The sequence below is a fragment of the Ips typographus genome, linkage group LG3, assembly GCF_016097725.1.
Source record: "Ips typographus isolate SLU linkage group LG3, UJ_Ityp_2.0, whole genome shotgun sequence".
Taxonomy (NCBI): Eukaryota; Metazoa; Arthropoda; class Insecta; order Coleoptera; family Curculionidae; genus Ips; species Ips typographus.
In genome coordinates this window covers 5083264-5105786 of record NC_138424.1, presented here as the reverse complement: position 1 = coordinate 5105786, position 22523 = coordinate 5083264, and the positions used below count along the sequence as shown (strand labels likewise).

The window sequence follows — 22523 nt, the reverse complement described above, 5'->3', positions numbered from 1 at the left end:
AAGTGACACAGTGGTTTTTCTTAGATACATGACTAGCATTACTATTACTATACTTTTTGCATTGTAAAATAAAAAAACAAACATTTAAAAGCTAAAAAGTTAAATAAAATATTTATTTGACACTTAACAACAATGGAATTATACAGGATGTCTCATCAGTAATTTAGGTTAGGTTAAATAAGGTTTGTAAAATGATGAACCTGATTTCAGTATTCAGTTCTATTAGTAAACTATTTACACAGAAAAAACAAACAACTTGAAAATTTGTCAATTTTTAGATTCTCCCTTCAACTATACGCAATGAAATTTACGAAAAAACAACTATAGCAAAAAAAAGTAACATATTCATTATTGAAAATGTTACGAATATGCTTTTTTCATGTGAATGTTACTATTTTGTAACTTTGAATGTTTAAGGATTTATTTGTTATCCTATTGAACATCCACACACAATTTTAAAGCAAAATATCCATTAAGATACTAATTCTTGTGTCATGTAACAATTAATAAAGATTGAGAGTGTATGTAAAAAATGGAAAACGAAAGAATTTTCTTCGTATACGAGTGCTCATTATCACACAATAGACAATAAGTCATTTTTCCAACTAAATAAACGAAAATAATAATTTTGTGTCTCGGCCACACCTATGAATGCATAAGTAATACAGCTAAGGCCAGTTTTGTGACAATGGCAAGATGAATTGCCTTTATTGGGCGTCTTTACAGCTGAAAAGGCGCTGTTACATTAAGAATTCGATTGTCTGATGGAATTAATATCATTTAACTTTTGCTGTGCCACTTAAATTGAATATACAGTGTGATCAATCTAAATCCAAAAAAATAGACAAAATGTTTCTTCTTATGGTCTACTAAAAAGATCTACTCTTATTTAACTTTAGAAGCTTAAAATGTACTAACTGCTAATCTAATCAACTAAACTATAGTCTGTTCGATTTTTCCAAAAATAAACTAAAATTAAGTCAGAAACACATAATCAAATCGAAAAGTAGTAGTCCATATTCACACAGTGGAGTAGTGAGTATAAGTGAAATCAAAACTCAGAGTCGATCTCCACAAATATATTTGTGGAGATCGACTCTGAGTTTTGATTTCACTTATACATAATCAAATGTTACAAATGCCAAAAACTCACTGATAAAGGTATAAAATTCATTGTTACTTTTCAAGTATGTTTCGTTGTTTTGTACCTCCATAGATTTGAATTTGACAGTTTCCAAGTTTAGGACAGAATTATAAATGACGGCCAAATGTCATAAATGTCAAAAATCTACTCATAAAGCTATAAAATACGTTCGGTGCTGTTTATACTGACTTTACTGGATTTTAAGACTATTTTGTGATTTTACAGCTTTATGTGATAAAGTGAAGGTATAAAATTCATCCAACAAATATCACACTAATTTTGTTATTTCTCAAGTATGTTTCGTTGTTTTGCATCTCCATAGGTTGAATATGACAGTTTCCAGGTTTAAGACAGAATTATAACTGACGGCCAAATGTCATAAATGTCAAAATTCTGCTCATAAAGCTATAAAATACGTTAGGTACTGTTTATACTGACTTTACTGGATTTTAAGACTTTGCGGTGTTACAGCTTTATGGAGAGAATTTTCACGGTTGTCGTATTTAAAAATAGACTAAAATCAAGCCAGAAAAAGACAACCAAATGTCAAAAACTCAATGAAAAACCAAATAAAGGTATAAAATTCACCTAACAAAAATCAGACTAATTTTGATACTTTTCAAGTAAGTTTCGTTATTTTGTAGCTCCATACGTTTGAATTTGACAGTTTCCAGGTTTAGGAAAGATCCTATTTCACCACAGGATTTGACAAATAACAAAAAAGCAAACGTTAGGAAACATTACATTCCAAAACATTTATATTTATGTTTCTATTACATTGTTACGTAACTTCATTTTACTTTGATTTTTGCTATATATTGGTGGTGTCGGCGGGTAAACTGAACCAGTGAGTAATGACTCATTTCACTCATGGGTATGTAATAGGTGTTAATATACAATTCAAAACTATTGAGTAATAAGCATATTATTATACAGTCATAGAAAAATCAGTTTAACGGTAATTTAAACGTTTTTCGAGTGATTGTGATAGTTTATAGCCTTATGGATCCAATTTTAACAGATTAAATTATGGCCAAAACATTTAATAGACCTATAAACAAGCAGTAAATATGTTTTGTATCGTCTTTAAACAATGTTTTATAGTTTGATAGCATTGTAACAGTTATTAAACAACCCAGACTTGGCAACACTGGTTCAGTGTCTTTTTAAATAACTGACTGTATGAAAATACTACATGTGTGATATAATTTTTTTTTTTGTTAAACACATATAATTTTTTAAGGTCATTGCCTCGACATACATGTTACACCATGCACGGGTTACCTTCAAGGAAGCCTGCTGAAAATAATTGAATTATTTCTTGCTAAAGTGCCTGCAAGGCAAAATTTAATACTTTAGTGCCTGCAAAAAGTACATTGTACTTTATTATGTTATTTAGTTTTTTTTCGGGGCAATTTGCTGGCCAGAGGTCGATCTAAGATTAAATTTGCCTTCGTATGATTTGAGTATTTTTTTTTAATCTTATTAAACACTTATAATGGTGGTTACGACCTGATTAAAATTCTAAGCAAATTTCAGTTGTTTGTTTTGTTTTGTATAGTACCTACAACTCAATATTAAGTGAGAAAGATAAGTTTGAATAAATTTATTTAAGATTCAGGTATTGATATTACAGAAAAACTTTGTATGTAAGTTATTAAGAGGAAAGAAAAAAATTAGTGCAAAAATAGGTAAAGGAGACACAGTCTTCTCCACAGATGAAAACTTTGTATCCTCACCTATTCTGGGACTTGTATAGTAACTCGGAAACCCTTTTTATCCTACACTATTAAACCCAATAAACCAAATAATATGTATGCTTAACTGTACTTTTATTAATAACATCTGGTGACATTTTCACTGATTCTAAGTAAACGAAACATAGAAACCTACAATTCCTATTAACAATCTGTTCTAAACATACAAACGAGCCTTGTTATGATCGAACGATTTCCTCACTAATTGTGATAAATCAGAACTTATGACATGATATCAGGAAATACTCCAGCAGAATGCCGATGATAGACGAAAAGTTAAGCGGATGATACGTACTATATTGTGGTGCGCGCCATTGACCGTGAAATGTGAAATGTGCGTTTCAGTGAAATTGAATAGCAATTATGATTACTTTGATGGTGACGCTGCAGGAAACCTGAAATTGAAGAAAGCTGGGTAATTAACGCGTCGATTTATGCGATATTAATTATCCGACTTGTTTCTCTGCCCTTCGTTTTCGGTCACGCCCCGATTTATATGGTAATATGATAATCGACTCGGTAATGATCTCGTTTTATCGGTCTGATAAGTGGTCAGTTTTGCGGTTTGCAGAAATTGTTGGTCATTTTCACTTGCTGAAGACGTCTTCAATGTGAAGATGCTGCCAACTCTTCAAATGGTCTGAGGTAATGAATAATATAAACAGGCAACACCAAAGAAAGATATTGTCGGAAAACTCAACGCTACAAACCCAAGTTGCAATTTTGGTGGCAATTTTTTAGTATCCTAGCAGCATTTATGGTAAATTGTCTCGTAGTGGCAACATTAGATTACTTAAGTTGCAAAATTTGTTGTGAGTGAGTTTAATTAATTTGAAGAAAGTTCTAGTCCCAATGTAAAACGTCAGTAAGTTTAACGTAACCCACGTGACAATCCTGTAACAGAAGAAAAGGAAACACGTGACACAGATCATAATTTAGGCCATCGATAGTAAAAAAAGCACATTGACGGTTTTATCATTGTTTAATAGCTAATTTTTGATGAGGTCACAGCCGCAATAATGTGCGTTGTTGCCAAAGTTTGATTTGAGGTGTTAAAATCAGTGACAAATCAACTGTTTAAGATAGAACTTGTTTTATGTGTTGGAAGAATCTATATGCGAGTCAGCAGTCATTTTTATCAAATTTAGACAGTTTGTGGCAAGCTGAAATTGTAAAAGTCACGTCACGTGACTGTAATAATGCACATTTGAGCTTGTAAAGGTCAATTGTCACTTGGTAAAATCAATTAGATGTCAATAAAAAAAACAGCTTGAACTAAGAAAAATTCTTGTAAAAATTGCTAAATTAAATATAAACAGTGAAAGCTGAAATTGTAAAGAGACACACGTCACGTGACTTTGATTATGCTAATTTGAACTTGCACCACCGTAAAGGCCAGTTGACATCTGTCAATCGGTCAAATAAATTTTAAAATTTAATTTAAGCATTGAAAATTTGGTAAATCAAATTTAGACAGTTGTGAAAGCTGAAACTGTAAAACACGTTACGTGATTTGACTTTGATTGGGCAATTTTGAACATGCAACACTGTAAAGGCCAGTTGACATCTGCCAAAAACAGTCACGTGACCTTCAAAATGTAACTTAAACATTAAAAAATTATTAAATTAAATTTATACAGTTGTAAAAACTTAAATTGTAAGAGACACACCACGTGACGTTAACAATGTACTCTTGAGCTTGCAACACTGTAAAGGTCAGTTGACACCTGTCAAAAACAGTCACGTGATTTTTAAAATGCAGTTTAAACGTTGCAAACTTGGTAAATCAAATTTAGACTGTTGTGAAAGCTGAAATTGTAAAAGCCACGTCACGTGACGTTGATGATACAATTTTGAGCTTGCAACACTGTAAAGGCCAGTTGCCAGCTGGCAAAATCAATCACGTGATCATAAAAATTAACTTAAATTTATAAGAATTGCTAAATCCAATTTAGACAGAAAAAGCTGGAATTGTATAGAAACACGTCACATGGCTTTGATTATGCAATTTGGAACTGACAGCATTGTGAAAGGCCAGTTGACATCTGTCAAAAACAGTCACGTGACTTTAAAAATGTACTTTAAACTGTAAAAGTTGCTAAATCAAAATTAGGCAGTTGTAAAAGCTGAAATTGTAAAATACACGTCACGTGACGTTGATAATGCACTTTTGAGCTGGCAACACTATGAAAGCCAGTTGACACCTGTCAAAAACAGTCACTTATTTTTTTAAATGTATTTTAAACGTTGAAAATTAGTAAATTGAATTTAGACACTAGTAAAAGCTGATATTGAAAGTGCCACATCACGTGACGTTGATAATGCACTTTTGAGCTTGCAGCACTGTAAATGCCAGTTGACAGCTGACAAAATCAATCACGTGACCATAAAATGTAGCTAGAATTCAGAAGAATTGCTAAATCCAATTTAGACAGAAAAAGCTGGAATTGTATAGAAACACGTCACATGGCTTTGATTATGCAATTTGGAACTGACAGCATTGTGAAAGGCCAGTTGACATCTGTCAAAAACAGTCACGTGACTTTAAAAATGTACTTTAAACTGTAAAAGTTGCTAAATCAAAATTAGGCAGTTGTAAAAGCTGAAATTGTAAAATACACGTCACGTGACGTTCATAATGCACTTTTGAGCTGGCAACACTTAAAAATTAGTAAATTAAATTTAGACAGTTGTAAAAGCTGATATTGAAAGTGCCACGTCACGTGACGTTGATAATGCACTTTTGAGCTTGCAACACTGTAAAGGCCAGTTGACAGTTAGCAAAATCATCACGTGACCATAAAAATTAGCTTGAATTCAGAAGATTAGACAGAAAAAGCTGGAATTGTATAAAAACTCCTCACATGACTTTGATTATACAATTTGGAACTGACAGCACTGTGAAAGGCCAGTTGACATCTGTCAAAAACAGTCACGTGACTTTTAAAAAGTAGTTGAAACGTTTAAAATTTTGTAAATCAAATTCAGACAGACTGCAATACTGTAACAGCCAGTTGATACTAAATGTCAATATTAGTTAAATAATTCAATAATTTAAGTATTCCTGACAACAAAGTTTAAATAATCTTAATAATAATTTTTATTTTTGAAAATTAACCAACATATAACCTCAATAAGTTAGATATATTTGTAATACTAAACTTCTTATGGCTAATACTAAAAATAAATCTTTTTGCATTTTCCGATGAATATTATCACAAAAATGATAGGTTTCACATGATTTTATTATATTTTTCCTTTTTGTTTTGGGTTCCGGCTTAAAGTAACTAATACTAATACTAAAATTGAATTTTGTTTTATAAACCAGTATTTATTTTTCAAATTTAACCTCTTTTCCATTATAAAGGTTTCTAATCAATAATTATTGAACACGCTTTAGGTGACCTTTATTAATACATAGGTTTATTAGCTTGAACAATATGTTTTGAGATGGTTTACTTGTTATCAATTTGCGTCTAATTTAAGCGAACTTATATGTGTAATATCAATTGGACCATCCTGTAGATTACGTGTAGTGGGAAAATACAGATCATGGAGAGAAAATGTTATTAATTACTAGGTATTCAGAACTTAATTCACCCTGAATGACAAATTGATAATGTCACAGTAGTATAAGCTGACTTATCCTGTATATTAATGACCTGAAATCGTCTTCATAAATTCTTCAGTAGTTTCCCAGGGCTAACACCTGTCTTGATCCTCAATACATCAAATAATCTCATATTAACAAGACATTCACCATCCAAAATTTGCATCTTTATATTCTTCATTAACTTTGATAGACAAATCCTATTAAAAACACATCATACATCACCCGCTGCTATCGAAAAAAAAAACTTAATTGCGTAATACCAATAGTGTTTTTGCCCATCAAAGTCCTTGGAGTTAATACTCTTATTATTATTAACTGGTTTTACTTCCTAGTTCGCATTATAGGTTACCTGTATGTGTATGCGTGCCGGCTTGTATTATATATCCATAATATTTCTTGTTAAATCAGGCAAAAAGCGGTTAACTATACAATGCGAAGCTTCCTAGAACGGATGATTTAGCGTGAAGTTAATTGATTTGTTTTACTACCTGCCACTGAAATTGACAAGCCGGTCTGACCTCAGGTTTTTGATTCTTTTTTAAATTCAGCAAACAAAGTTGAAGTTTGAATATTAACGCTCAATTGATCAACCAACAATTACACCGGATTTAACTGTAATTGAACGTCGTAACCAGGCGAAAAAAATGGTTTCTCTTGTCAGGCAAACAACCTCAAATCGAAGCGCTTTCTTTGAAAAAATCGCGCTTGAACTAGTTATCGGTAATAATTGTCATTTCGAAGAAAGTGAATAAGTGGCTGACTTGCCAGGAGAAATTTTTGATGTATGCTTAATTAGAAATATTGAAGGAAATCGCTGCATTTGTTCACTTTTACTACCTTCAAAATGAATTAGTAATATGTTGTTATAATTGGAATTAAAGTAGTCTGTATGGGTCAAATTTGGTACAGTCCGAGAGAAAAATGGTGTCAAAATTTGAACTGCTAGAAACACAGTTTAGCCAGTGACAAAATCGTCTGTAAAACCCATTTGAAGTGAGAAAATGACTATTTTCAGCACATTTTTGGAATCCTCATTAAATTTGCTATCCAAAAACCTGAAAACCCTCAAAACCGGAAAACTACAACATTTGGTAGTCAGTGAGGAAAGCGATGTCGAAGTTTAACCTGCCAAAAACACAGTTTGAATAGTAGCCAGGAACAAAATCGTCTGTAAAACCCACTTGGAGTGAGAAAATTACTGTTTTAAGCACATTTTTGGAATCCTCATTCAATTTCCTATCCAATAGCATAAAAAACATTACAAAATGTAGTACAGTCAAGGAGAAAAGCGGTATCAACTGACAAAAACAGAGTTTGAAAGAACAGTCAGACAAAATCGTATTGGAGTGAGAAGATGACTGTTTTTAGCACATTTTTGGAATCCTCATTAAATTTCCTATAAAATAACCTGAAAAACACTACAAAATTTGGTACAGTCAGGGGGAAAAGTAGTGTGAAAATTTCAACTGCCAGAAACACAGTAATTGTAATTTACTGCTAATTTCCATCACTAAGTCATTTTCAAAAGGTCATATTCCATATTCTTTTGGGACACAATAATATTCAAAAAACTTTTTAATTAAAACGTAAACAGATATAATTCAAATTTGCTTCAGATAAGTCGCTGTCCTAGTAAATCTTGTCATAAAAACGACAAACTACTTGTGCATTGCACAAGTTCAGTTTAATCTAAAATGTACTGAAGTTACTGAAAGACCACCCTGTAGATATGAATAGGCCAGTATTTTATACGAAGAATTTATAGACTGTCCGTGTTGAGTCAGTAAAGTACCCCTACTTGATTCTATAGTATCCTTTTTTCCATTCATACGTTCCTCGAGTACCGCCATTGAAAACTGTAACTACCTAATAAGACCTAATGCGCGTTTAACTTCTTGAAATGTAGATATAAAAATTCCTAAAGATGGAGAACATCTGAATCCTGTACCAGCAGTACCAAGGCAAAAAGTAAATATGCGAGTGGTGGCTTAAAAGTTACGTGCTGCGCGGTACGAAACTTTGTAATCAACAGAGTTAATTGATTTGTTCCTAGATGGTTCGTGTTCCTGTACCACCGTTAAAGTGGTACCTACTGGATTTTTTGTGCCCTCTGAAAGTTAACTGTCACATGCCACGAGGAATCTTAATTAAATATTAGCTCTAACTGTATTACACAAAACAAGCACCGTCATTCCCTGTCTAGGCTAAAAAACTTGGTGGAATTTAAAATTTAATATTCCCAGAGAAGTCGAGTACCGCGGATTCCTTTCTTGACAATAATAATAATAACAACAACGGAACCATTAAAATTAAATTAGCTGTGTCTAAGTGTTGCTGGTAGTTTCAGGCACGTGCACAGTTATGAAACAAAACAGTTTCAAACGGCCGATCCCAGCAATTTTAACAGTATTGGAATTCTTTAATAATGTAAATCGCTTCTGCGGTCTAATATATCATGGTACTACACGATACTGTCAATAGGCAGTACGATAAGCGTGGCACGCTCTGCCTAGATCATTTAAGGCCGTAACAAGTCGACAACAAGTAAATTAATTATTTAGTACCAGTCGAGTCTGGGAAAGGTACCCAAGTGTTTAGGTATGCGAAGTACCACTCGAAAACCACACATAGCGCCCCAAACTCTGATAAAAATCATGAAGTTTTATGGACGTCCTTCCCGAAAGTTCCTCCAACCGTGACAAATGTCTTATCCGTGTATACCAGACTTCATTAGAAGTAGTACTCAGGTAATTGCGGCTAACAGAACAATCGTAGGTACCCTGATTTGAATATTCAAATGTTATGCAATGTTTTTTTTTGTTTTGCTGATGTATGGAAGACTGTTTGCGGTTAATTTACTGGTTTTAGTTGGACAAGTCGTGTGTTCACGCTCTTGGTTCAATGTCTTCGCTATCAAGCAATTTTACAGAAGCCAATTCAATTATTTCGTTTTTAATGTTTCAGTTTTTTTTTTGAACAGTACTCAGATAAGGTTAAAAAAGCACATTTTAAAGTATTGTACCATGTAATCATAGATCCGTTTATTTATAATCCAACAACAGCGATTTAAGATATGCCCCCCCCCTATTGCCCCCCCTATTGATAGTATGCCCCAACTATCCAATCACTGTCCCAGGTAATGTTCGGAGGCATTCTAAAATGTATAGTCAATTCAGAAGTAATTGAAAAAAATTCTGGGGAACAGTTCAATTGGAGAGGATAGCAAGGAGGATGCTCGGAAGGATGTAAGCTTACTGCTTGAATGATGAGGGGAGCAGTTGGTGGAATGACGAGTTGGTGAGTAAAAGAATGGACGAACAATGAAAGAACGGATGTATCAGAACAACGCCTCGTGTAGTAGAAAGCCTAGAAGGTAAAACATTTCAATATGGCCGAATGTCAAAACAGAAGTCCTTCCAGAATTATCCCTGGAGGAAAAGGAAAGAACAGCTCTGCGCATGATAAAGATCGGTAAATGCCCTGGAGAAGACAATGTTACAATGGAAATGTTGAAATTTGGAGGACGTAAGGAAGAAAAAACCCTACAGACTCTGCTCAACAAATGTCTACAGGATGGTAGAATACCGAATCTTTGGTATAATGCAGAAGTGGTGCTTTTGTTCAAGAAGGATTCGCCATCCGTTCTTTCAAGAAAACTAGATTTCTATCAACCAGTGAAGTAAGGTGAGTTTCGAAGCATACAGCACAACTGACCATCTACAAACATTGCAAACTTGCAAAATTGCAAACAAGTGGCTTTACAAACGGACAATTAAAATTTCTTGGACTGATAAAATCACAAATAAAGACGTACTAAAAAGAATTGGACACGACAGCAAACTGATGACAATGGTCAAAACATGAAGAACAGCATTTTTGGGCCATATACTTTGCAATGACAAATTTTCTTACAAGTAATCAAGAAGGGAAGAACAGAGGAAAAAAAGGACCAATATAGGTTGTGAGGACAAGTTAATGGAAAGTGAAATAAAACCTTAAGGGTCGCGAAAGAAAAGCAGTCCTCTGTAATAGAACCCTGGCTACGAGATCACTTAGAGCCATCAATAGCACTTTTCATGGCGTTTGGAGTAGGATGATGCTTCAGATAAGAGGTACCAACAAATGTAAAAAACTGTAGGAGGATGGTAGTTCCGAATAATGGAGAATTGGCACAGCAATATAGTGGAAGTGAATAGTAGAGAGATGGAGTATATGATAATAATATGAACCTTGAGATATTCGCAATTTGGATAAGAAAAAGGGTAAAAGCTCTGCGTTTAAGTGTTCATAAAATTATAGAAAAAATTAGAAGCATGATGCTAGTGTGTAAAAAAATTACTATATCTTTACAGTAAGAGGGTAGCAATTGAGAAAAAATAAGAATGACAGACATCAGACAATATAGCAAAGAATGCAAAATATGAGAACGAGAAGGCCGCCTAAAGTGAAACCAGGTTATAGGCAAGAAAGGAAGAATGACAGATAGAATGAGATAACTCTGAAAAGGGGAGAGAAGTGTATCAAGTATTTAAGGAAGTGGGACAAAACTAGCTTCTCTCAGCCTTCAAGGAATCAGAGAAGATGGGCAGTGTGCTTGTAAAATCGGAGAAGAACCATATACCTGTGAAGAATGAATTCACAAAAAAAGAAAAAAGGAGAGTGAAAATGGATGGAATTGGAATAAGCGGAGATTAAGGAAGGGAAAGTGAAGACTGTGAAGAATAGGGTTGTGACTGGTCAGCGTAGGTTGATCTGAAGATCTTATTGTAATAATGTAGGCGATTGGGAAAATTGTAGATGTGAGGTGACTTATCTTCTCTCGATGTACATGAAGAAAACCAAACAATGTGACAAAACATGCGACAAATTTGATTGTCCTTATTAGGTCTGTTCGCAGAACGAATCTCCAACTAATAATCAGAGGAATATGTCCAGTTATTGGCCATTACCCTTAAAATGTCAATGTCACGTGAGAATTCAACCAATAAAAGCCAACAATTTCCGATTTTCAGTTGAAAACCAGTTTGAAATTGCCTCCACGAACAGACCTATAATATGATTAACCTCAGTTTTCAATTATTCTGTTCTGAGAGGGGAGCAAAAAATGGTATCTTCTCTTTTGGGTCTCCGCTCTAATCTTTTCTGACATATTGTGATGTGTCAATGAAAACAAAATTTGTATTAACTGTACAGTAAAACTGAAACTAGGTTTTAATGATTTACTTCACCTCAGAGGAAAAAACAAAAAACACGTTGTATCACCGGAATGATCATCCGTAGATGATAGGTTGGTTTAGTAGTTTCTCCCACACGCAGATATTAATTTTATTATGATGATCCAGCCTCATCCCTCTATTTAAAATGGTGTTTTCCTTAGACTTGACGATGACTTAATCCGAAACCGGTCACCAGATTAAAATATCTCCGAAGCAACTACTTTGAGCTTTAGATTCCTTTTTTTTTTTTTGAAATTCTATGTGTGACGCTTTCCGATAATTATCTAAAAACAATGTACGATAAGTGGTCATCATTGATGAACTGATAATTTTAAAATGCAGCCGACGTCCACAAGGTACTTGATTATTGTGCATGAACACAAGGGAAAAAAATTGATATCTGATCAAGTTGTGTGCTGGCTGCATAATATTCCAAGTGAAACACCTGAGAAACTTATAATCTGATTATTTCTTTTTGAAGACTGATATTTAATTTCTTTGGCAGTTGCTGATAGTGCATCGGATTAGTATTTTATCGACATGATTTCTCGATTATCTGTTGTCATATACAGAGTGTCCACTGCATATACAAAGTTGCACAGATTAATACATAAGATAGTACTACAGATACTTTTGATTTGAGAAAAATGGAAATAGCAATCTTATGCAAGGCTTATTACCATTAAGTAGCAAAGTTGATATTTTCAAATAAACTCATCTGGTTAACTAATTATTAATTACTTGTCTTTAAAAGTATCTAGAGTATTAGAAATCCAGTTTTAGGGCTACAACTTTCCAATTCAATTATTTGCATACTCTTGTGGCTGAAATGTTATTGCAGATAAAGATTCTTTAGATACTGGCGATTATTTCCATCATTCTTCAGCCAGTTTAGGAATAAAACGAAAAGCATCAGTAATTAGAGATTAGTAACTTATTTCACTGCGTTGATAAGGTGCCAAACTGTTTCATTAACAGAATGTCCTTAAAGCTAAATATGTATTATATCCCACATAGGAAACATACTTGTTTTAGTATGTAATAGTTTTATTTCAAGCTTTTAAAAGAGAGAAAAATTAGCTCGGTTAGAGAGTGGTTTAGTGGCATTAACCTTATCATACTTACAGTATGATGCACTGAAGATCCAATACACTACAAAAACACCATTTACTGAGATTCATCCAATTTTACACTTAACTAAAATATGTTGAACTGATCTCCAAATGCCAAGAACCTTTATGGGAATTTGTAAATTTTCACCCATTCATACATTTCAAATTCCTGTGCAATTAACGGTAAATGTCAATTTTACTTGCAATAATTACGGTAATACACATGTATTAACACTCAATCTCTTCACTCAGAATGGATTTCTAAATCCCATTAAGGCACGTTATGCTTATTAACCTTAAAAAAATAAATATTGAATTATTAATCTTTTTTTAGGTATAATTATATTGCGATGTATCTGGTCAGTTGCGATAATCCAGTATCTGAATCTACTTAAATTCAAATACTTGTGGTACTTTTCACTCTAACAATTCTTAAATTGGGCAGGACTTTCAATTCATGATAAAGGATGTACTAACATTATTATTAATTGAAGAAACATTATAGTCATCAGAATGACGAATGTATGTACTTATGTTTTAGCAGTAAACCAAGTTTGTAAAATGTTCATCTTGTCCAAACATGTTTGTAGAGTGCTAGGATAACACGAGAGAAAGACGGCAAAATTTAATTTTCTAAAAATAGTGAAGTACTGTATGAGTGCAAGAAGCAAACTTGGGTCTTGCAAACTTGCAAGAAGGGCATATCACAGAAATAGCAAAGAATCAGATTAAAAGAAACATTTAAAAAAATGTATGATGGGAAGAGGAACGAGATGAAGAAAAAGTTAAGAGAATGAAAGATGAAGGAAGAGTTAGAGATTTAAAAGAGCTCACAGAGCAAAACAGCTGAGATAAGATGTGGAAAATGATGAGCAAGTGAGATATAAAAACAGCTAAGAGTTTATAAAGCTAGACATGATAGGGAATTGTGTGAGAAAAATGAATGGAATAAGTATCTGCTAGAGGAATATCATTCTGGAGAAGCAAAAGGTTTGAAAGAGAAGAATATAGACACAGAGGAAGGAATGGGCTAGTGAGTGAAAAGTATGATTTATTTTTAGGGAGAAAAAGATGAAGTGGCTTAGAAGTTAGGTGAACATACCAAATGTGGGAGGAAAGAAAAAGAGAAGCAATAGTAGAGTTACATGATAAATGCAGGAAGAATGGAACATTTCTTAAGAGCGACGATTAGGTGGTTGCCAAAAACCAGCGTGGGATTCAGACCCATAAACCTATGTTACCCATGCTGGAAAAAAAATTGGATTAAAGTGAATGGACAAATACCAAATTGGTACAAATAGCATGGAAGAGCAGGGAAAAGCAATTTCAGAAATTCAACATAGCATTTTTCAAGCGGAAATTCACGCCATAGAAAGGTGTATTCAGTTTAAACTTGACAGGAAATACCGGAACAAGTAAATTTTTTCTTGGAATGCAGTGAATTTTGTATTTACTCCAAGATCACTGAAATTAATTATTAACGATTTGAAAGCTGTGCATTAAGTTGTTTTCCAAGGACATGCTTTCAGTAGGTATTCTTGAGGTTTAGACAACAAAACCCAACTGAACTACCCTGTATATTATCTTTGACCCTGAAAACAACTAACTCGAGATGCATTAACATGATACAATGCCAATGTGGCTTTTATCAGGCCCCTGACGATTTACTTTATGGTCGTAACAGATAAAAACCAAGGATTCGGTCTCTTTTTTTTTAAAACGGTGGTTCTCTCGCGGTTCGAGTTCTCAATAATAATTAATACTTGTCTCAATTTTTACAACCACAACTACACACCGCTTTATCTATAAGCAAACAGAACAAGAATTTAATGGCTTTTATTGTTTCGAGCAATTATTTTTATTAATTGATCTTTCAAGGTCTCTAGGCCATATTATAAAGGCGCGATGCCCCTGTATAATACTGAATCGTCCCAAGTGGGACGAAGCCCCAGATATTCTGACTACTTCTTGCCAAAACCAGTTGTCCACCTAATAAAAAGAGAAAGTATTGGTCATCGCTGATATGTTTATGACTGTGGACTTGATCGTGAATCTGCAAACGTGTCTCTCGGGGTATGCCTTTCATTGAATTACTTCACTACTTCGTACGAGCTGAAATTTATCAGATGAAAGCTTCTTTTAGCCTAAAATGTACTCAATGTTGAAATGCTGGTAGATTGACCATAAAAAGTGTTTTTATGAAAACTGGGACAGCCAAGAACAGTAAAGAAGAACAGAAAACGGCACTTATAGTAACCACATCACTGCAAAATACTTTGAACTATAGTTAGCTAGCTTCAACTATAACATTTTTTTCCCATTAGAAAGAAGTTTGATTAATTTGTATATATTTTTTTCGGAATATCTACAATTAATTTCTCTTTGCCTGCAATATGAAAAGTTAAGAATTTTCATGGAAAATCGAAAAGTTCTACCTTCAGTCGCGTAAATGAGCTTTTATATTTTTAATTTTAACTTAATATAAGATTGCATAAGTCTGGGTGATGCCTTATTGTGTTCAAGTGATTTCTTTATCCCAAAATAGAATTTTTAAAAGATTGCTTGATCGTTTTTATGTTTAAAATGATATTCTGAAAGTCACGTGACGGCTTTCATTTATCACATTTAATTTAAAAAGTCACGTGACCATTATTAAAGATAAAACGTTATCGTGCATGTAACGTTACTATTTTCAAGCATAAAATACAAATTTTAAAGATTGTGTGGCCATTTTTAAGGTTACAATAGAATGCTAAAGGTCACGTAACTGTTTTTAAAGATAAAAAGACATTCCAAAGGTCACATGACTATTTTTAAGGTTCAAATAAAATTCTAAAAATAACTTGACTCTTTTTAAAGGTAAAACGGTATCGTGCATGTAACGTTACTATTTTTAAGCATAAAATACAAATTTTAAAGATTACGTGGCCATTTTTAAGGTTACAATAGAATGCTAAAGGTCACGTAACTGTTTTTAAGGATAAAATGACATTTCTAAGGTCACATGACTGTTTTTAAGGTTCTAATGAAATTCGGAAGGTCACGTAACTCTTTTTAAGATTAAAATTACATCCCAAGTGATTTTTTTAAATGCCAAAATGGTATTTAAAAAGTTACTTGATCGTTTTTATGTTTAAACTGATATTCTGAAGGTCACGTGACGGTTTTTAATTATTTAATTTAATTTAAAAAGTCACGTGACTATTATTAAGGTTCAAACGTTATCGTGCATGTATCGTGACTATTTTTAAGCATCAAATACAAATTTCAAAGATCAGGTGGTCATTTTTAAAGTCACAATGGAATTGTGAGGTTCACGCGTTTATAATATCAAAATGATAATTAAAAGGATAACTGGAAGGTCACGTGACTGTTGTGAATACGAAAACGGACGCCTGAAGATCACGTGACCGTGTTTCAAGTTAAAATAATATTATTTGACGTGACTATTTTTAAGGTAAAAATCGATTTTTTATGGTCACGTGCGGTTAAGGTCTAAGTGTCAAATTTAAACTGATATTTTAAAGATCACGTGACCATTATTAAGGTAAAAATAGCATTCGTAGGGTCACGTGACCTTTTTATGATAAAAATGTTGTCCTAAAGGTCACGAGACGGTTTTTTTTCAATTTCAACTTCTGGAGCTATTAAAAATAAACTATTTTTTTGATTCAAACATGAACACCCTGTACATCCGTAACAAAACAATTTTGTAGCGTAGTTTATATCACAAATTTGGGTTATTTTCTGATCCACTATCAAACCCTAAAATATGACGTTTGTGAAGGAAAGTTTTTACGTAAAATAGGATAAAATGGTGAAAATAATTTTCGTAATTTTGTTTTCCAGCTATACAGGATGGTTCAGGAGAAGATTCACAAAATTACATATGTTCTATGTTATTCTACGATTCTACGTGTATATTTAATTTTAAGAAAAAGAGTTTCTAATATTAGGTCCGCTGTGTGATGAAATTGACCTTTTTTGAAAATTTGATTCCTCTAAATTCACGTAGGACGTAGATAATTTAGCAACATTGACTGAAAAAAAATGAAAACAAATATTTGCTACACCCTGTACTGGCTGCAACTTTGTTCATTTTTATGTTTGCCTTTTTCTCCGTTTTAGTGTTTTTTAAGTGTCTTTTTTGAAGCAAATTTTCTTATAGTTGAAGGGGAAAATCTAAAATAGAAAAAAACATTGTTTTCTAATCAAATGTGTGTATTAAGGTCCATTTAGACCTAACCAATTTCTCTGTAATATCTCACCAGTTTGTTTTGACCAGTATAAAAAATCAATAAAATTTGCACTTTACCATATACTGCTTTTTAATTTGTGCAATTTAGAATTTACTAACTTTATAAAGTAGCAATAAATTGCAGTGAGCAGTGACCAAACAAAAAGGAATTAAAAGAGTTACACAATACTTGAAATAATCATAATTTTTGCGTACTAGTAATAGAAATAGACAAGAAAAAATCCGTTTAGTATTTGTTGTTTTCACTTAAACTTAATGTCAATTTCAAGGAATTTCAAAACTAATTTGTCCAAACCGCCTAAACGAATTGGAATGTTTTTTAAATAGTGTTTGACTAATTGCGGTGAATTAATTAAATGCATAACATCACAATTAAATAAGCATAAATTCCCATACATTAAACTAGTTAATAAATTATTATTGTGAATCGAGAGTGGATTTAAAAAAAATAAATTTCCACGCATTCAAACAGTCCTAATAAATCACTTTTTTTGCTATTTAACATTATTCGAGACGTTAATAAAGCAGCCATGCTAATGCTTGTCTTTACACAGTTTAATTAATATTAATTACCAGACTCCCTGGGTGGAATAATACAAAAAGGTGGTTTTTATTACTTACCTCCAGCCCTGAGGGTGGTAACGGGTTGATGCTTTCCCCCATGGTTCATGCCATACTTGACAGGTTTAAAGTGGAAGAAAGATGGCGAATATCCGGATCCTGCTCTGCTTAGTGAACTGAACCGATCTTCTCTGTCTTCGAGGTACACCCCCTCTTTTCCCATGGCGGCTAGTTGCCGCCCTTTGGGCATGAACATAATCAAAAACACCATTATGGCCATCACCACAATGCCAAAGGCGATGCAAGCGTCTCTGTGTCTTTCGCTCACCACCAAGCCACTTATAGTCCATATCAACCAAATGGGGATGCTGCACCCCACTGACAAACCGATATAAGTTGCCTCCCGGTAATTGTCTCTAATGCCGCGAGATTTAACCGCCAAAACTGTCACGAACACGATCAGGAATACCACATAAATTAGTGACAGTAGCATATCCATATATGGGGTACGACAAAGCGGTATCGTATGGGTGCTCGATAAGTCAGCGGCGGTTACTAGTAACCTAGTTCGAGTTGGATGTACCACGCGTTCCACGGTTACCACATCGACAAGGGGTGGGCTGGTTAACAGCCACTGCACCCCAATGGCCACTTGGATCAAAATAGCAAAGAGCAACAATAGCCCTTGATAAGGTGCTGGCAAATAAACGCCACCATTTAAACTTATTAAAAATACACATTTAACCAATAGTGAAGCAAAAACTATGGCGCAGGCCACTCCTGTCCCTAGACGCATCAAACCGCAAGTAAACGGCGTAGGAGAAGCTGCATACACGGTTGCCAACCCTGCGCAGGAAAACAACCCCAGCAGTAGCATTTGACCTAGGAATAAATGCCTACGACTTGGTGTGGTCCTCCAAGCTTTGCATAATACAAACACCTCGAACCCGGCTATCAAAACCATCGTAATAGCTGACAAAGCCAACACTGGTACCACCCACACTTCATTTCTGAACACCCCCGCTATTTTATCACTATCCCAACCTACAGGGGTTTTGGTAATGTGCACTCCTGGGGTTGTGGATGACGGTGTGGTGCTAGTAGGGACTTTAAAGTACTCTGTAGTCATTTCCACCCGGCGTTTCAATGCCATGGCTTCTTCTTCACTAGGTTCCGAAGCATCTTCAAACGACATTTCTGCCGGACCTCGTGGAATCTTAAATCTATACTTCTCTAGATCTTCTATGAGTTCAATAGAACTTTTCAACTCAACGTTCTCATTTTCGACTGTTTTAGTACCACCACTTTCTAGGTAAGAGCTGTTATCCAGATCTGTAAGGAGATCAATTCTTAGTTGTATGCCTTCATTTTGGACCGTTTCAGCACTAGCACTATTCGAATAAGGGCCGATTAATTGAGGGGGTCCCCGATCAAGATCCCCAGAACGTGCTCGACGATCTTCGGCGGTGAGTGAAAGAACGAAGCATGTCGCGATTACCGCGACGTGGATGACGGCTCGAGCCATACTGCCCGCAAAAGGTCGCTTCGAAGTGGTACCAGAGAGTGGTACCATAAGCCGGAGCCCGCGGATTTTTGGCGGGTCTTTTTTTGTACGGACCGCGGTATTTCGACGAAATCCCGGTGCGGCTCCTTTTGGACACATCCTTTGAATTGACATTTTTTTGGGTTTTGCTGTTGCAGAATCTTTGACCGGGTTCTCGGAACCTAATTTTGGTAGTGGTTTGAATAAATCAGAAACTGTAAAAGTTTTATTTATGATAACGTTGATCAGCAAGGTTTCGTAGAAACGTTCTTTTGTTGATTTTAAGTTTGGTCTATAACGTTTGTGTATTTTCAAAAAGTCACAAAAATTTAAAATTGTGTACAAAAAGGTATAGTAACAAATTTGATAAAACCGAATTTACTTCTTGCAGTTGATTTCTTGATTTTGAACACAATTTTGATTGTCATATGACAAGCGGACATTTAAATTTGAATTTTAACTGGTTGTAAATGTAGCTTCAGCTATGGAATTAAATATAAACAATCACCCTGTACTCTCCAAGGTATCGTGAGTTGCTGAAACATTTCTTGAGCAAGAATAAGTACGAAACATCTGTTACCAACCAGCAGAGACAGGGCCCAGTATATATCGCCACCATGACCATGTAAGTAAATTGGAAAGCGCAAAAAAGACAGACTACCCTACGACTTTTATTGCGCAACGATCATAAAAGGCAGCGGCAGACCATTCGGTCAAAAGAAAGTACTTAACCAGGCAGACGCGATTTGTATGTGTGTGTGCTATTTGTCGCCCTAAGTGCCTTCTAGCTGGCATTTAAATCTTCGAGGACACTCTGGTACTTTGTTTACCTGTTTTCTAACAAAAGGAACATCGCGGAATGTAATTGTTTGTAATTTGATCACTAGCTAAAGGTCTTTTAATACCTATTTATGATACGAGATCTTTTTTATGAATTGTAGCTTCATGAATACATCTGTCTTATTGCGATTTTTAAATGGTTTGTCTTTATTTCATATAAAGGGACAAAAAGGAACTAAGGAATTCTCTGTGCTCTTTGAGACACCCTGTGGAGAGAACAACTGAGAATTGAAAACAGTTTATAACATCAAATTGTACCCCGTTATTTTCTGAACATTTTCCTTTTTTATTCCTTCTGATATCTCAATTATTAAAGAAAATACAGGGTTTTGAAGAAAATGTGGATATTGATCTTATTTTTCCACACCATAATTCTAATAAAAGTTCTTGTACAGTTTCAGGTTTCTCAGCTTCTTGTTCTACCATAACGACTCTCTCTATCGTGACACGTTTCTTAGTAACTTTTGTTATGGCTTTACCTCTATCGATTACTCTAGTTTGCTGCACTTCTTCAGAAAGTTTTTAAATGACTACTTCTTCTATAGGAACCTCTCCTTTTTTCTAAAAAAAAAAACTTCACTTAAACTTCTTTCGGTTTTTCTAGTACTGGATTTTTTGTTTTGGGAGCTCTCCTAACCTGTTCAGTTCAAGGAATTTCTTCAGGTTTATTCTCAATTCTCTGGGCTTCTTCTTGATTTGTTCAGGTGTTTCTTCAATGGCACTGACCACTGTTTATTGTCCTCAGGATGTTTCCCTTCTTCTTCTACTGTAATAATTTCAGTTACCTGCTTTTTGTTTGTCATCTTTCCCTTTACGAAAGGTTTTCTTCTTTTGCCACGTCCTTATCGATAACTAGTCGCTTGAATTTCCATAGGGAGTTCTGTGGTGCTTTCTACTTTTTCTCTTGTAAAAGTAACTTCAGGTGCTTTGTGTTTATCTTCTTTGGTAATAATTTCGGTTATTTATTCTTAACCACCTTTTTTTGTTTTTATTTTTCTCTTCGTTTGAGTTACCTTCTTTTAAACTTCTCTCTCACCACTGTGGTTTGCGTGACTTGTTCAGGGAGCTCTTCAGCAGTTAATATTGGTTGCACGGCTTCTTGTCCTGTAGAAGGCTGTTCTTCAACTGTTGCTGTAGTTTGAGGTGTTTTTCCTTTTTGCTCTACTGTAACAATTTGAGTGGTTTCTCCTTTATCTCTCTGCTTTTTATTAATCACTCGTTTTTTAGTTACCTGTGTTGTGCTTTCACTTTTATCTATTACAGTAGTTTACTCCACTTCTTCAATTATTAGAGGTTGTTTATCTACTGGAATTTTCTGTTTTTTGACTGGTTTAGCATGAACTTCTTCAGGTTTCTCTTCTGCTGGTTTTGTAGATTTAAGAGCTCTCTCAAGTTGAACATGTTGTTGAGTCCACGGGACTTCTTCAACTTTCTTGGGTAACTCTTTAGGTTTCTTCTTCTTTTCTAGAGATGTTTCTTCACAAATTGTGATTACTGCCTCAGGTTTTTTTGTCTTTATTTTCTGGAGTAATAGTTTCAGTTACTTCTTCCTTGTCGTCCTATTTTTTCTTGATTATTCTCTTTGTTAGCGTGCTTCACTTTACCGAACCTTCAAGCACTGTAACTTCTTAAACGTCTTCTGGTAATTCTTCATTCACCTGTTCTTCTTGCGTTTGTTTTTCTTCAGGGAGGATGATTTGTGTTTCTGGATGTTTACCTTCTTCTTCTACACTGATAATTTCAGTTACTTCTTGTTCTCCTTACGTAGAGTTTTCTTCTATGGTTTCTTCTTTCTGGTCAGACCCTTATCAATAACGACAGTTTCCTGTACTTCTATAGGAAGAACACTGTAGGAAACTTTTTCTCGGACTTCTGAGATTCTTTCAACTTCTTCAGTGGTGATAATAACTGATGTATGCTTGGACAAAAATATCAGTTTTGGGGTACCCCCATATCTTAGATATCTTCAATCGTTTTGAAGAGGTTAAAACGGATTCAAAATATGGATATTTTTTCGAGGATCCAGTGGCGTAGTCATTTTTTTCTACCGTCATCGGTTTTTGAATTGTGTTTTTAAGATCTGAAATTAGGTACACCCCTTAAAACTGATATTTGTCAATTTTTCTCTGTATCTTAAAAACGAAATCACAATAAAAAAAACTTTCAGATCAATTAACATAATTTCTCTTAAATACGTTGTGGTCATAAAAGCTATTATTTCTACCAAATGGTCTTACTATTAGAAAAAATGTGATTTAATCAATGGTCAACTAAGTAAAAAACCCGGATCGTTAGAAGATTAAATAAATTTTTATTGGCATTTCTGAAATTGGTCAACAGCTGTCTTTGTGTTACTTTTCCTGTGGTTTTAACCGTGGACAACAATATGTAATTGATATTGGGACTATTCCAATCCGCCTGCGAGTCAGTAAAGCCAACAATGCGGCCGTCTAAAACCCATTATGTGGTTGCTTTACTT

The 22523-nt window shown here is 34.3% G+C and overlaps 1 protein-coding gene across 2 annotated transcripts in view; it reads right to left on the bottom strand.

Moving 5' to 3' along the window:
• LOC145726586 (uncharacterized) overlaps window positions 1-19225 on the bottom strand; it is a 42887-nt gene extending 23662 nt beyond the window's left edge. Inside the window, exon 1 of one of the 2 annotated variants that reach the window (XM_081975747.1) lies at window positions 17722-19225. In XM_081975747.1, coding sequence (XP_081831873.1) covers window positions 17722-19186 — 1465 coding nt within the window. In that variant the 5' untranslated portion in view covers window positions 19187-19225. The remainder of the gene's footprint in view (window positions 1-17721) is intronic. The other variant, XM_081975748.1, reaches the window with a different exon arrangement.
• Between the last annotated feature and the right edge of the window lie 3298 nt (window positions 19226-22523).